This window comes from Salvia miltiorrhiza, chromosome 1 (genome assembly GCF_028751815.1).
Source record: "Salvia miltiorrhiza cultivar Shanhuang (shh) chromosome 1, IMPLAD_Smil_shh, whole genome shotgun sequence".
In the NCBI taxonomy this organism is placed as follows: domain Eukaryota; kingdom Viridiplantae; phylum Streptophyta; class Magnoliopsida; order Lamiales; family Lamiaceae; genus Salvia; species Salvia miltiorrhiza.
The window spans coordinates 51,581,410-51,596,594 of NC_080387.1; the positions used below are offsets into that span (position 1 = coordinate 51,581,410).

The following is a 15,185-nucleotide window of genomic DNA, read 5'->3' on the forward strand; positions in this document are numbered from 1 at the left end:
CCTTTATTTGATTCCATTCTCTTTCCATTTCTCTACTTGAACCAAACGAGCACTAATAGGAGCTATAAATATGACCAATTCTTAAGTTACAAATATGTAGAGTTGAATTTAAAGTTTCAAGTATGTTCTCATTTAAAATTTGAATTGGTGTTTCCAACTAAAAAAATAATAATATTAGACTTTTAATAAATTATCATTTTGCACATTAATGTTAATTTTAGGGTAATGACCAATAATTTTTTAAATTTTACCTACTTTCTCATTTTGCACCCATTCTTCATTTTGCACATAAACTGGTATTTTGCACATAAACTGGTATTTTGCACATAAATACCTAAACTTTATTAATTTTCTAATTTTTGTATCCGACAACAAATTACCCCCAAATCACATTTGACATGGTAATATAATTTTTGACGTGACACATATGTGTCTTGAAATAGTTAAACGACGTACGTCGTTCTCAAATCTCTCTCGACATGAAAATTATTTTTTCCACATTTATGATTCCCTAGTTTCTTCTCCCATTTCCTTGCTCTCAAATCTCTCTTGACATGAAGAAGAGATATTTTGGCGTGGGTAGTTCATCGACAAATTCGTGGAACTCTCCAACGAATCTAAGTACAATTTCTGCAGATGTGAAAAGCATAAAATCTCTGCAGATGTGAAAACATTCTACACGGAGCAGAACCCTTGTTGTCGTCGATGAGCGGTAATTATACAAATTGAGGAAAGAACAATTTGTGTGCCTTATTATCAAATACAAAACGACGTCATTTAACTATTTCAAGACACTTGTGTGCCACGTCAAAAATTATATTGTCACATCAAATCTGGTTTGGGGTAATCCGTCGCCGGGTAGAAAATTAACAAAGTTCAGGTATTCATGCGCATAATAGAAGTGACATTGTATTATATAGTTGGATGAAAACGACGTCATTACAGGCTCAAAATTTGGCAAGAAAATAAACGAGTATGCAAAATAAGAAAAAATAATACTTCCTCCGTCCCACTTATCTTGACACACTTTCCTTTTTAGTTTGTCTCATTTATAATAACACTTTTCAAAAATAGTATGTGGTCCTTACCTTCTCTACACGCATAAAGTAAGTGGACCCTACTCACTTTACACTCTTAATCTGTGTGCTCAAATCAAAAGTGCAAAGATAAGTGGGACAGAGGGAGTAAATAAATAATTTTAATAAACATTTTAAACTTTTGTTTATTTATGTTTTTTTTAGAATTACAAGATGTATCTAATATAATCTACTAGCAACTCGCCGCACGCATGCAAAGCCACTATCCATACAAAGGTGGGAATACTGCCCACATGTAGGTGGAAATTGAATCCAAAATCTCTCACAAAAGAGAGTCTTTGAGTGCCTCAGCTATACTACTTGACTTCATCGGCCTCGTTTATTTATGTTATCTCTAAATTTACATACAATTTTTTAGGGTGTACGTATGGAAATTACTATAATCTAACTATTCAATTCAATGAAGGATCTCTCAAGTGGTGTAGTATTTCGTAAAAATGTTGGATACGTTGTCTAGTAGTATACTAGTAGTATTTTTTATTGTTATTATATCATATCATTATATTGAATGTCATCATAAATTTAAACATAATGTACATGAATTAAATAGCACATGTACATTCACTTGGAATCAAGAAAGTGAGATACCATTAATTTGAAATTTTAAACAGAAGAATAACCTAAAGAAGAATGAATTCAAATAATGAAACGGAATGTACCTTACACCAAATCACTTTAAGCTAATTAAAAAACAATAAATACATTAATCAATTTGGGTAGTCAAAACATTTAACCTCGCTTTTGGAAAAGTCCCAGTTCCCCATAAATACTAATGCAAAACGTTTTCCGTCTGTCAGCTAACGTCGCGCCGTTGCCTGACTTCACTGTCACGTTAAAGCAATCAATGCCTGACGGTGACTTAACGGCGGCTCCCATTCGACGGCTCTCAGCGTGGGCCCCCACGGAACCCCTGCGACGAAGCTCCGGAATTATAATTTTATAAAATCGAGGGCCCTTTTGGTGACTTCGATAAATATTTTTAAACTTTTTTTTTTTTTGAATTTAAAGGATCTGATTTTTGGCACTAAGTTGGACAAGAATTTGGGATTTATCGATTCAGACAAACTTAAGCTAATAAACTGTCGAGAAATAACGTGTTATGTAATTACATCAAATTACTGCCCATAATTACTATAATCACATCTCTTAGAGTTTGTGATTTTTATAATCATAGATAGCTTTTGTATTGGATTATTAGTAGATTATGCCCCCACTAGGTTTTTTATTGTTGTGGTGTTAGTTGACAATAGCTGAGAGGCATACTTTACTGTCTAATCAATAAATTTACCTTTTTTTCTTCTTCTTCATATGTGTATAATAAGAACCTGCAAATATTATAGAAAAATATTTTATATTGAGCACCGTTTGTTATAGATCTTCTTAAGTTATAAATATTGACCGACTTGTGATCTAATTCAAATAAAGAAATTGTGATGAATTAAATATTATTAAAAATACTCAAGCTTGTGTAGATCTAATTCAACGTATCCGTTCAAGTACATGAGTCAAAGGCGTTCGTGCATCGAGTGGGTTTGTCAGAAATCAAGCTCTCACTCTCACTCTCACCGAAGAAGTGAAGATCATGCAAGTCTAATTTCCTATAAAATCAATTTAATAAATATTGAACTTTAGTAAAATATTTTATAAAAAAAGTAATAAAATCAAGAGAGTGTGTGCCGATGAGGCATACAAATGCCAAGAGAGCGAATAGGACTTTTATTGCTTCGTCTCCAAATATTAGAACTAAGATAAGACTTTGCTATATAATAAAGACAAATCATACTAATCTCTATAAAAATACATTTAAATAATTTGAAAAACATTTTTATGTGTATTTGTGGCAAAGCCGTGTATCGAATGACAATTCTGTAAAAATAAATAGTTTTGATATAATTGATCTTTACTATAACAAAATGGGTACACCTCATTTCAGCTCTACAAATTACTTGTGTTGGGTTTACAACTTTTTTGTTTATGCACCCAATATTAAAGAAAGAAAGAAAAAGAGAACAATTTGGAATTGTTATCGAAATTAGAGTACTAACAAGTAACAATGCTCGCGACAACAAAACTATTATCAAGGCTACGGAACATATAATACATTAATTTATTTTTGAATCTTTGCTGGGAGACATTTATAAGATTAAAAGATCTGGAATTCAAGAGCAATAATTGAATTGTATAGTGTTTGATATTTTAAAATTGCGCAAAAATATCGTTGGGATTGGGAGACTTTACAAAAATCCCAAATTTCAATATCATTGGGCCTTGTGGGGCTTTGTCATTATTAAATTTTAAAATACAGCTAGCCCCTTCCTTGTCCCGTAAACCATGGGCCACATTTTACTGGGCCAATATTAATAATCGTTTTTTAAGGAATAAATTATTTACTTATTAGAGTTAATTCAACAAATCATGCAAGTATTTACGAAAATTTCGATGGCATGCTAATTTCCAAGCACCCAGTCAATCAATCAATCAGTTATTTTAAATTAAACATTGAATTTCTCTTATTAAAGCGACCTAGCACCAGCAAATTTGTCACGTTTATTATATATCGGAACCGTTTTTATACTTTTCTAACTCTATGTTATATTTGTCTTCAAAAAAAAAAAAAAAACTCTATGTTATATAATTTCTCAATAATATAGTTTTGTCACCATACCATTTTTGGACATCAACTACTTTCTTTTTCTTTTTAATCTAGAGATTTTCACTAGCCATGCTACTTAAATCAAGTGGTAGCGTAAAGTAGCTATCAAAATTTGACTACTCAATTTTCTACACATGTTATCTATATTAATCAATTTAAAATATCTAACTTCATAAAAAAACATATTAAAATTTACACTTGTAATAAAGAGACGTTGTAAAAAAGCTAAGTGAATTACCATTTTTGGGAGGAAACCCTCAAAGTGAAACAATGCAATTTCTTTGGAGATATTTAGTTTGGTGGATGAGATAAATAAAATTAATAAGATTAATATATTTTCATAATGATAAAATAATTCATTTATAAATAATCGCTCAATCAAATGATTAGAGTTCGATCGAATTATTCATCAGAGACCGAATCATGCAAACCAAACATTTAATTAAATTATACTATTATTTTATCAATAATACTTTCTGACTCAAATTAAACACATTCCTGAAGTAAATGGGGTTGTTTGAGGCAATTCTTTTAATGCAAGAGAGTTTAATTGTTACAAGGGATTGTCATATATTTTATCTAATAATAAACATGATTCATGCACGATGTCGGATCCTAAAATGATTGTGAAACATGATGTGTTTTTTACAATAGGAGTTGGACACTCATGTGAAAGGGACTTATGCAAAATTGATAAAAATACAATCTTAATTTAAATAGAGGTGTAAATGCATAGTAATATCTTGAATTACTTTCAATTTAATTGCTTGAAATAAATGAGGCAAGATAGGCAATAGTCACTCTCTATTTTCCCCAACAAGTTGGAGCAGAAAATGACATTCTCTCCAGTAATTTCCCTACCCATGAGTTCCAATGCCCCCACCACCAAATTATTGCATTGTCAATTGTCAAAATAAAATAATCAGAAACTCCCAACCCTTATCTTGTGGCCCCCACACTCGATCCACTCTATTTTCCCTTTCACAATCTGCAAATTTTGTAACCTTTCTCATTTTTTTAATAAATACTAAAATTCATCATCACCAAAAGTCACCTTTATTTCATCTCGCTTCTACATATAGTTTATTTTGCTCCAACATCACCACTATAGTTGGTTTCAGTAAATTACTTGATTCGATAATAATGAATAAAAATTAAAATTAGACTAGGGACGAATTGATTTTTTTTTTTTTGGTATTAAAATTACAAGAAGTATCTGAATATAATCAATTATGCAATTCGCACGCAAACAGGACCTCAATATCACACAACGGTGGAAAAATTATACTGTATGCAGGCAGAAATACAACACCACTTTAAAGTGAGAAAACATCACCGTACATGGGCATGATTAAACTCAGGGTCTCTCACAAAAGAAAGTTGTTGGATTGGATGCCTCATCTTTGTCATTAGAGTAAAACTTCATTGGCAGGGATGATTTGATTTCAATAGCAATTTTTTACCAAAACAAAGCTAAGGTAGATCTGGTTCAGTTTGGATTATATAAACGAGCCTTTTAATTACAGTGGGAAAAAGGCCAAAGAAAAGGATATGGGCTTCAATCATAAAGATGGGCTTTAACGGGCCGAGTTTGTAATATTCATAGGAACATAAACATCCTTAATTTTAAACACAACCTTCAATTTTCTCATTATAACCCACTATTTAATAAATTATACAAATAAATATGATTGTACTATGATACTATCCTTCTAGCTCCTAACTTAAATTTGCAATATATAATAATAACTTATTATTATACCCCCTAAATCTTAAGAGATACTATAAGTTACGTCTTCTATTTAACAAAGCCGACTCAAAAAACTCTTTGCCCCAAATGTTGTTCTTTAGTTTATACTCCCTTCGTCCGTTATATCGTTTTCATATTGTGGACGGCGCGAGTTTTAAGAAAAGTGGTTGATAGTAGTAGATAATAGTGAATATTATAGTGAGTGGAGTTTGGATCCCACTATTGTTGTGAATGAAAGTTGTGGACCCTACTTCTATAAATGGAAGTAGAAACGATATCGCGCACGGAGGGAGTAAAATTTTCAACATATATAGATATTGCTAGGAAAATAATCCAATTGATCTTCGATCCATCGCCGACTACGCTATTGCTGCGACTAATCGCTATTATTGATTATGTCATATACTCCCTCTTTCTCTGCTACATATAAAACACCATAAATTTTATATTTTTATTAAAATATGTGCCCACCAAAAACATTATACTTTTGGTGTACGAAATGAGTATATGTTTTCTTAGTTAATTATGCTTCGAATAAGAAGCAATAGTGAGAGTCGAGATACACACATGTATTATGTATAGTTTATCGTCTGTTGTTTTGGGCTATCCTTTTGAGTTACCCTTATATATACATACACGTAGGTATATATGTATTTAATTTCAATGTTTTCACCGCCCTATATATGTTAACTCTTTTAATTTTTTTTCTTGAATTTATGGATTAAACAATTTTCTCAAGGAGAATATACATTATTGTGCAATGTGACCGTCCACAATTGAATTGAAGATGAAAGTTATACATGATTTATCTGTTAGAAGATTGTATGTATTATTCTTTTAAATTAATTTCGATAAACTTACTAATTTATTATAAATTTTAAATATGAGCTGCAAGTTAAATAGTGCAATCATAATTATTTTTATATTTTTTTAATATAAGAGATTATAGTGAAAAATTTGTGAACTATATTTAAAGTTACCTTTAAAAATATCCAATGTCCACATTTTCAAATGAAACTTACGAGCCTTAATGAAGGCCCAGTTGTAGCAGTAAGCTCATCTTGAACCGAAGCCCTCCCTTATAAAATAACGTGTCGTAATTATACATTAACCATGATCTTGATTCTACATTAATAGATATTCCCCATGTCCATGAAAATTACGGTCTTAATACTATATTGATACGTTCTTTAAAATTGTAGTATTATTTGTTTGAAAACAAAATTTTCAACTCATTATTTATAAAAATATGTGAGATTTTATCTTCATTCAAACACAATTATTACACTTTTTTCTTAAAATTCATGACATTTTCATTGAACCACAATTTTTAATGGCGTACATAATATTTTACTAGTATTCCTTACATGTGATGCTCAAGTATCATATTTACAAAACTTGTGATATTGCGTATAAGGATATTTGTTACTTGTGTAGCAAATATACTAAAAATTGTAATGTAGTTTATATAAGATGACTAAATTTCATTTGTCAATATGTATATTTTTTATGGAACATTTCTCAGTATTCCACGAGTACGAATAGAAATTACTAGTTCTTTACTTGTAATCCATTAGTTGTTACTTTGTTAGGTGTCTTAGCCCATCTAAAGGCCCAAGCCCGAAAGACGAGCCCTAGATGGTCTCACAACAACACAATTACACAACACTTATTTGATTATATTTAGATGGGAATGAAATGGATTTTTAGAATGGAATGACATGGGGAATGGAATGAAATAAAATTAATATAATAATAATAATTATTATAATAATAATAATTATTATTATTATTATTATAATTACTATTAAAATTATTTTATTATTTTTTCTAATATTATTTGTTATTTTACTATTAATATTATTTATTTATTTATTGTTATTTTTTTCATATTTCTACAATTATTATTATTTATTATATTTATAATATTAAATTATTTTGCTATTATTTATTATAATTACTACTATTAATATTATTTATTTATTTATTTATTTATTATTATTATTTTATTTTTACTATTATTATTTATTATTATTATTAATTTTATTATATTATATTATTATTAAAATTATTTTTATTCATTTATTATTATTTAATTAAGAAAATAAACTTTTATTATAGCGTAATCCCGTATCCGTGAGAATACATAATACCATGGGGGAGGGGAGGAATGGCTAATCTCATATGCATGAGAATAGACATTCCGTCGGGAATGACGATTCCCATTACAAAAATCGTACCAGCCATAGGATTGGGAATGGACGCAAGAATCACCATTCCATTCCTGCATACCAGCCATGCCCTTAATTTCAAGGGTTAGTTACTTGTAAAAAATTGGAGTTTTGGCAAATAAAATCAAGAACTATTTCGAGTTTGCAATTTTAACGTGATTTTTGAAGTGTGTTAAATTGAATCACAATTTTTTTTAATTTTTGTAATTTCGTCCCTCCAATTCTTTTCGGTTACCACAGTGTTGAATTGGAGCTTACGTGGATTAGTAAAGACAACGCCGTTTTTGTGAGGCTTAAATGGCGTCGTTTCGCACAATTTCAATGATTTTTTTCTCCAAATTATAAAGAGATTGTATAATGTGTTTGCACCATAATTTTCAATATTCATCAATTTTATAGAAAATAACGTCGTAACATAAATATTATGTGGCGAACTAATCCATGTAAATTCCAATTCAACAATCCGACGACCAAAAAAAATTGGGGGGACGAAATTGCAAAAATTGAAAAGGTGGTGATTTAATTTGTCGCACTTCAAAAGTTACGTTAAAATTACAAAATCGAAATAGTTCGTGATTTTATTTGCCAAAACCCCTTAAAAATATTACTATTAATAATTTACTTTGAAGGATTAGTCTTTACCGATTAAAATAATAAAATTAATTCTTTATTTATTTTGATGAATTAAATTTTGAGGTATTTCAATATTTTTTATTATTTTTTATCATGTAAGTTATTTTCACTTGATTCTTTTTTAATTAAAATAATGAGATTAGAGGAATTATACTATTTGGGATAAAAATTACTCAAATCATGTAAAGTAAAGTTAGTAAACGCCTCTAAGTTAATTTTTAATCAAAATTATCTATTTTGGCCAATTAATATGTAGACTTTCAAAACAGCCTATCTCTTGAGCCTGGGTTATTACGATAAGTCGCCGAATCAGAGTGAGCGTGACCGCAAGTGTTGGTCGCGACTAGTTTGGAGTGTCCCTATACCACCGAAGGTACGTGTCTTCATGTGGAGAGCTCTGAATAACCTTATTCCGACGGGTGTTAATTTAAAATACCATAGAGTGCCGGTGGATGGTATTTGTGAAAGGTGTAAGAATCGTTGGGAGTTCACGGAACATGGTCTCATTTTCTGCCCTTTATTGAAGCCGGTGTGGAAAACGTCTATTTTTTGGAGATTGATGAAGCAGGGTGAGGGACTACTGCTGATTGATATAGCGGAAATTATGAGGGAGAACTTTACAGAAGATGAGTATGCTCTTTGGTGTATGATTCTCCATAGGATTTGGTGCTTCAATTGTGAGCTTAAGCATGATAAAGCTCAAGCACACCATCTGCCTTCCGTTGATGACTGTCAAGCTGCTTTTGTGAGCTACCAAGCTGCGCGATCTACGCTGTCAGTGGAGAATCTGATGGGCCTGAAGCTTGGCCGAAAGACTTGGTTTCCGCCGCCAACTGGGCGGTTCAGGTGCGACGTGGATGCCCTCTTCGATCCGCAGCAGAGAAGCTATGGTGTGGGGGTTGTGGTGCGTGACCATCTGGGAAAGGTTCGACTGGCAGCTGCAAAATCGACTAAGGTTAGCTCTAACTCTCTGATGATGGAGATTATGGCGGTTGTTGCGGGTATCACGTGGTGTTTTGAGCATGACATCTTTCCTATTGAGATTTACACGGACTCTATGATGGCGGCACGAGTGATGGCGTGCCCGGAAGAGGAGGGATGTTTCTTGCCTGATGATATTTTGGATATTCTTACTGTCGCCCGTTCGTCTATTCTTATTGGTGTTGGACATATGTTTAGGGAGGCGAATATGGTTGCTCATAGTCTTGCGCAATTTGCGCGTTCTTGTCCGCGCCCAGTCTGTTGGGTCACCGATTTTCCTCGCTGGCTTTGCGAGTTGTTTTCTGCTGATTTTCCGTAAGGATATGGTTACGTCTTCTCGTTCAAAAAAAAATATGTAGACTTTCAATCTTTTAGAATTCGACTCAATTAAAACTTCACATACATTTAATTTAATTTGACGTGAATATTAATATTTTATTGGGTGAAATTTTTTATAGGGTTAAGTATCAAATAAGCCCCTATCATAGTGGCCCTTTTCACGTTGGGCTCCCTATAGTCGAAGTTGGGCCAACTAAACCCTCATACTACCTAAAATCGAATAATCGGGCCCTCCGCCCTAACGGCGACTTAACGGCTGTTAACTATTTTAATTTTTTTTTTTAATTTTAACAGAGCTACTGCTCCAAGCCTCCACTTGGGTTTTGACTGACAACCCCCTCCTCCTCACCCTTCTCCCCGCCCTCCTCTCCACCCTCCGCCGCGCCGAAACCCTCTCCCGCCGCGCCTTCTTCGTCAGGGACCTCTTCACCAGGCTCCAGATCGGCGGGATCGAGTTCAAGCGGAAGGCGCTCGATTCGCTGATTCAGCTCTTTTCAAACGACGATAAGTCCGCCGCCGTCGTCGCGAAGGATGAGAACATGAGCTGCCTGGTCTCTCTCTCCTCAATCTGAACGCTTATTTCTCGATTCGAGAGCTCGTCGTCGTCGTCGTCTCGCTGATTTTCTCCGCCGGCGATTTGCCGCGGAAGGGACGATCTGTGAAGTCTCAGCGTCGACGAAGAGTGGACCTTTGTTGGACCAGGCGTTCATGATCTCGTCGTGATCCAGCTTCAGTGACACCCGCTGCGCCGCCGCGGGCCACCGGTCCACGGAGGAGCTCGTCACCTCCTCCTCCTTCACATTCCTCCCCACCACCTCCGAGTACCGCACCCACTTCTCCTCGCCTGAATCCCGATCCCTGCTCCTCAACGCCGTCCGCACCAGCGCAGCCCGCTCCTCGCCGTAGGCGTATGTTAGAGACGCCGCCGACGCCGACAAATAGTCCAGCCTGCTGAGATCGTCAAATTTATTTTTGTGATGGAATCAATTTTAGTTTTGGATCCTGAATTGAATCTAGAGAATTTCAGAAATTCAATCTATGATTCTGGAGAAGAAACTAACGAGCGTAATATAATTCCGATGTTGTTAATTTTAATTTGCGAACCTGGAACTGGTGTTGTTGGTGTGGGAGGAGTTGGAGTCGACGGCGGAGGAGTTGTCGAGGAGGCCAGTGAGAGTGGTGGCGCCGCCGTCCGCAGAGTGGAGGCCAGTGATAGTGGTGGGGCCCACCGCCGATTAAAAAAAGAAAGAAAAAAAAATAAGACGGACGGCGTTTACCAGCCGTTAGGGCCAGGGGCCCAATTATTCAATTTTTTGGACTACAGGGGTTTAGTTGGCCCAACTTCGACTATAGGGAGCCCAACGTGAAAAGGGCCACTATGATAGGGACTTATTTGATACTTAACCCTTTTTTATATAAGTTAACAATGTTTTGGTGTCCACATAATAAAATTATGACGGTCCCATAAAATTAAATATTATTGAAAATTTAATTCGAATTGAATTATATTAAAAAAAATCTAAATATACTTTATGTATTTATATGCAATTAATTATAATTTGAGAAGAAAGTACTATGTAGTAAGAGCAATTTGGAGGTTAATAATCACTTTAACCGCAGAGGGAAAACTCAAAGGAAGGGAAATGAGACGATCACAGTGTCTCTAAAACCCTCATTTCTCCTCCACTTAGGGTTTATACACTCTCTCCACCGCCATGAGCCTCCTCCGCCTCTTTCTCCGCGGCTCCGTCCGCCGGTATTCCTCCAATCATTCCCCCCTGCCCAATATTACCCCAAATCAGCTCTCCTCGGCCGCCGACCACTCCCAGCCCCAATCACCGACAAATTCCCCATCTACCCCCTACATCTCGCAACGCTCCTATGGATTCTCCTCCGCAGAGGAAGCCGCCGCCGAGCGCCGCCGCCGCAAGCGCAGACTCCGGATCGAGCCTCCTCTTTACGCCCTCCGCCCCAACCCTCAAACCCCTCCTCCCGGCGCCGCTAATAGCGCCGACAGAGCCCGCCTCCCCGATTCGACGTCAGTTCTAGTCGGCCCCCGCCTCAACCTCCACAACCGCGTTCAGTCTCTCATTCGCGCCGGCGACATCGACACCGCCTCCTACGTCTGCCGCCAATCTGTTTTCCAGCGCGTCCGCCCCACTGTCTTCACTTGCAACGCCGTTGTTGCAGCGATGTACCGCGCCGAGCGCTACGATGATGCCAAAGCCCTGTTTCACTACTTCTTCCGCCAATCGAGTATTGTACCCAACATTGTTTCGTATAATAACCTCATTGTGTCTCACTGTGCGTCGAAAGATATTGAGGCGGCGCTGGAAGTCTATAAAGAGATTCTGGACACTGCTCCCTTTTGCCCGTCGCCTGTAACCTATCGCCACCTGACAAAGGGGCTCATGGACGCTGGTCGGGTTGATGAAGCCGTGGCTTACCTTCGTGAGATGCTGCACAAGGGCCATGGTGCGGACTCTTTGGTTTATAACAATGTGATTCTTGGTTTCTTGAATTTGGGAAACTTAGATAAGGCTAATGAGTACTTTGATGAGTTGAAGGAGCGGTGCACCGTGTATGATGGGGTGGTGAATGCTACATTCATGGAGTGGTTCTTTAACCAGGGAAAGGGGAAGGAGGCAATGGAGTCTTTTAGGGATTTAATGTCTAGGGAGTATAAGATGGTGCCTGCTACAAGGAATGCGTTGTTGGAGACGCTATTGAAGCATGGGAAAAAGAAAGAAGCATGGGATTTGTTTGAGGGCATGTTGGATGATCACACGCCGCCTACCTTCCAAGCAGTGAATTCAGACTCTATCAGTATGATGGTTAATGAATGCTTTAAGGAAGGGAATATCGAAGAGGCGATGCATGTTTTCAAGAGGTCAGGTAAGGGACCCAAGTCGAAGCCTTTTTATATGGATGTGGCTGGCTATAACAATATGATTACGAGGTTTTGTGAGCTTGAGATGTTGGATGAAGCGGAACAGTACTATAAGCAGTTGTTGGACAAGTCATTAGTCCCTGATGTTAACACATTTAGGACGTTGATTGATGCATACATCAAGCTAGACAATGTCGAGAAAGTGATTCAGAAGTACTCGGAGATGGCTGAGTTGGGTATTAGGGTTATCCCTCCTTACGCTAATAAGTGGTTTGCCTTGATGATCGAGAAGGGAAAAGCTTCTGATTGTTTGCCAATTCTGTCAAAAATGACTGATAGAGAACCAAAACCCGATGTCATGACCTATGACATTGTGATAAGGGGCCTTATTCTGGAAGGTCATTTTGATGCCACTGCCAATCTGGTAAGAGAGATGATGACTCAGGGAATTGGAACTACGTCTTCGCTTAAGGAATTCGTCTTGGGTGTTTTTGATGGACTAGGTCGCCGGGTGGAAATTGAGAATGTTTTCAACATCACACATCAGACTTCTGCAAATCAGGATACTCAACAGACTTCTGTGAATCAGAATACACAGCGACAGAGTTATGGAAATCAGCATACACAACAGGGTTATGCAAATCGATTTACACAGCAGGGAAGTCAGTCTCAAACGATGCAGGAGATGGCACATTCACATCCAAGGCGAGAGCAGGAAGTTGAGTACCGCTATGGGGCAGGTAGAAATGGAGTTTAACTCAAAGGTGGCTGATTGGATTCAATTCGATTGTTTTCAAGTATTGAAAGGTATTTTACTAATTTTATGTTTAAGCAATTAAGTTTGCTCTGCAAATTGACAAGAGCGTTCATGAGAAATTTTTGTTAGGCACTTGGTGTAGCTGATGATAGTTGGAAAGATTACTCTAGCTCCATGGACTTGAGAGCATTTTTATATGAAACTCTGTATGAGCATTAATGGTTTGTGACTGATGATAATAATGTGATCAATATATATTGTGCATTCCAGTCACGTTTGTTGTACTTGATTCTTCGCAATGTGCAAGATTGCTACGTAATCTTGTGTGCTGCTAGTATTAAATTGGTACTTCAAATACCTAAAACCACTTGGAACTTCAAAATTGATACGTTGAGAAGCATATGACAAATCGGAAGAAAAGATTGAGAGCTTAGAGTTTAGAGTTGGACTTCGCTCCAGGTTATATATATGATGTTTAGCACTATTGTAAATATTTGAGGCTTGTTATTATATCTCATATCATTTTGATATTACTAGGAGAACCTAAATCTGTTACAATTATTGTTATTTTCACTATTTTTGGATTTCTATTAGAAGATTTACTGCGGATTTTCCTTTTGGCGCTAAAAACCTTTAATCTACTTGAGATTTGCATCAAGAATTAGTCATTAATGAAGAATGTTACATTTAGAGGGATTTGCTGTCATTGTCTTATAAGGAACATAAACTTTTCCTGATATCACACAGAACTCATGTATCTCAGACTTGAATGGAGGGGGGGCCCTTCTGTTTCTGGTATGTTTCAGCTAGATGACAGAACTTCCCTTGAATACTCTCTCTTAAGTTATGTATTTATGCTTCCTTTTTTCAAATAGAAAAATAGAGTTGATTTCAGTTCTATAATTGGAGAGCTGATATACTTTGTGGGCCTTCTGGTATTTATAATTTGTAATCAGGTTGTAAATTGCAGATGTTAAGGGCAAAAATACCCAAATTATGAGAAGAAATAGAAAGAGGGAGTGTCATTGATTTATTATATGTGCTTGTTAATTAGTAATGCAAATGAGCTGATTGAGCTGCAAGATTGATAGTAAAACTTGTTTGTGTGCTCATTTTATTCCCAGTTATCAACAGCGGGAAGACACAACTGTGGGTTGCAGGTTTGTTTTGATACTATATTCTGGTATACCTCTCTTGTATTCCATCATCCTTTTGAGTTGAGTATTGTCACACATTGCTGATAGTATTTACTAATTTAACAGATGTGTTGGCTTCTTTTCTTATTAGGTGGTAGTGAAAACCATGTATGCAGCAAATAAAGATGAGCTTCTCAACTTGTAATGATTAGTTGACCAAGTTGTATTTATTTGAAATACAGAACATAAATGAACAAAAAACTTATTCGGCTTCTCCTAGAGATCAACTGGTATTTTTTCTGTAAATTATGTTTTCATCAGATTAGAATCTTCTGAATCTTGATCGGGTCGCGATTAGCTTTAACATAGACTATTTTACTCTTAAGGTGCGTTTACTTTGATGAAAAAGAAGAGAAAAAATATATTTTCACTAATTTTTCATTATTTTCACATGTTTACGATGATGGAAAATTTTCTCTAGACATGGTGGAATATTCAATTCCTTTTAACTCATTTTCTCTTCAATGTTGGATAATATTATCCTAAGGTAAGGGTGTGAAAATATTTTTCAACATTTTCTCAATCTTTTCATTTTTAGTAAACATATATGATAAAAAGAGAGAAAATATTTTTGAGTACAATATAGCATTGCAATAACCTTTTAATTATAGAGTAGTGCTAAACGTATATAATGCATACGTAGATAATGTCATTCAAA

The 15,185-nt window shown here is 35.6% G+C and overlaps 1 protein-coding gene across 9 annotated transcripts; it reads left to right on the plus strand.

The window, feature by feature from the left end:
* The first annotated feature begins 11,291 nt into the window (after positions 1-11,291).
* LOC130991701 (pentatricopeptide repeat-containing protein At1g10270-like) lies at positions 11,292-14,816 on the plus strand. 9 transcript variants are annotated; one of them, XM_057916117.1, is made up of 4 exons: positions 11,292-13,381; positions 14,079-14,126; positions 14,456-14,514; positions 14,594-14,816. In XM_057916117.1, exon 1 carries the CDS (start codon positions 11,400-11,402, stop codon positions 13,329-13,331), a length of 1,932 nt encoding a protein of 643 aa, XP_057772100.1. In that variant the 5' UTR covers positions 11,292-11,399; the 3' UTR covers positions 13,332-13,381; positions 14,079-14,126; positions 14,456-14,514; positions 14,594-14,816. The 9 variants fall into 9 exon arrangements, with proteins under 9 accessions (XP_057772100.1, XP_057772075.1, XP_057772108.1 ...); XM_057916092.1 differs by having other exon boundaries at positions 14,619-14,816; XM_057916125.1 differs by having other exon boundaries at positions 14,456-14,491.
* Positions 14,817-15,185: the final 369 nt, after the last annotated feature.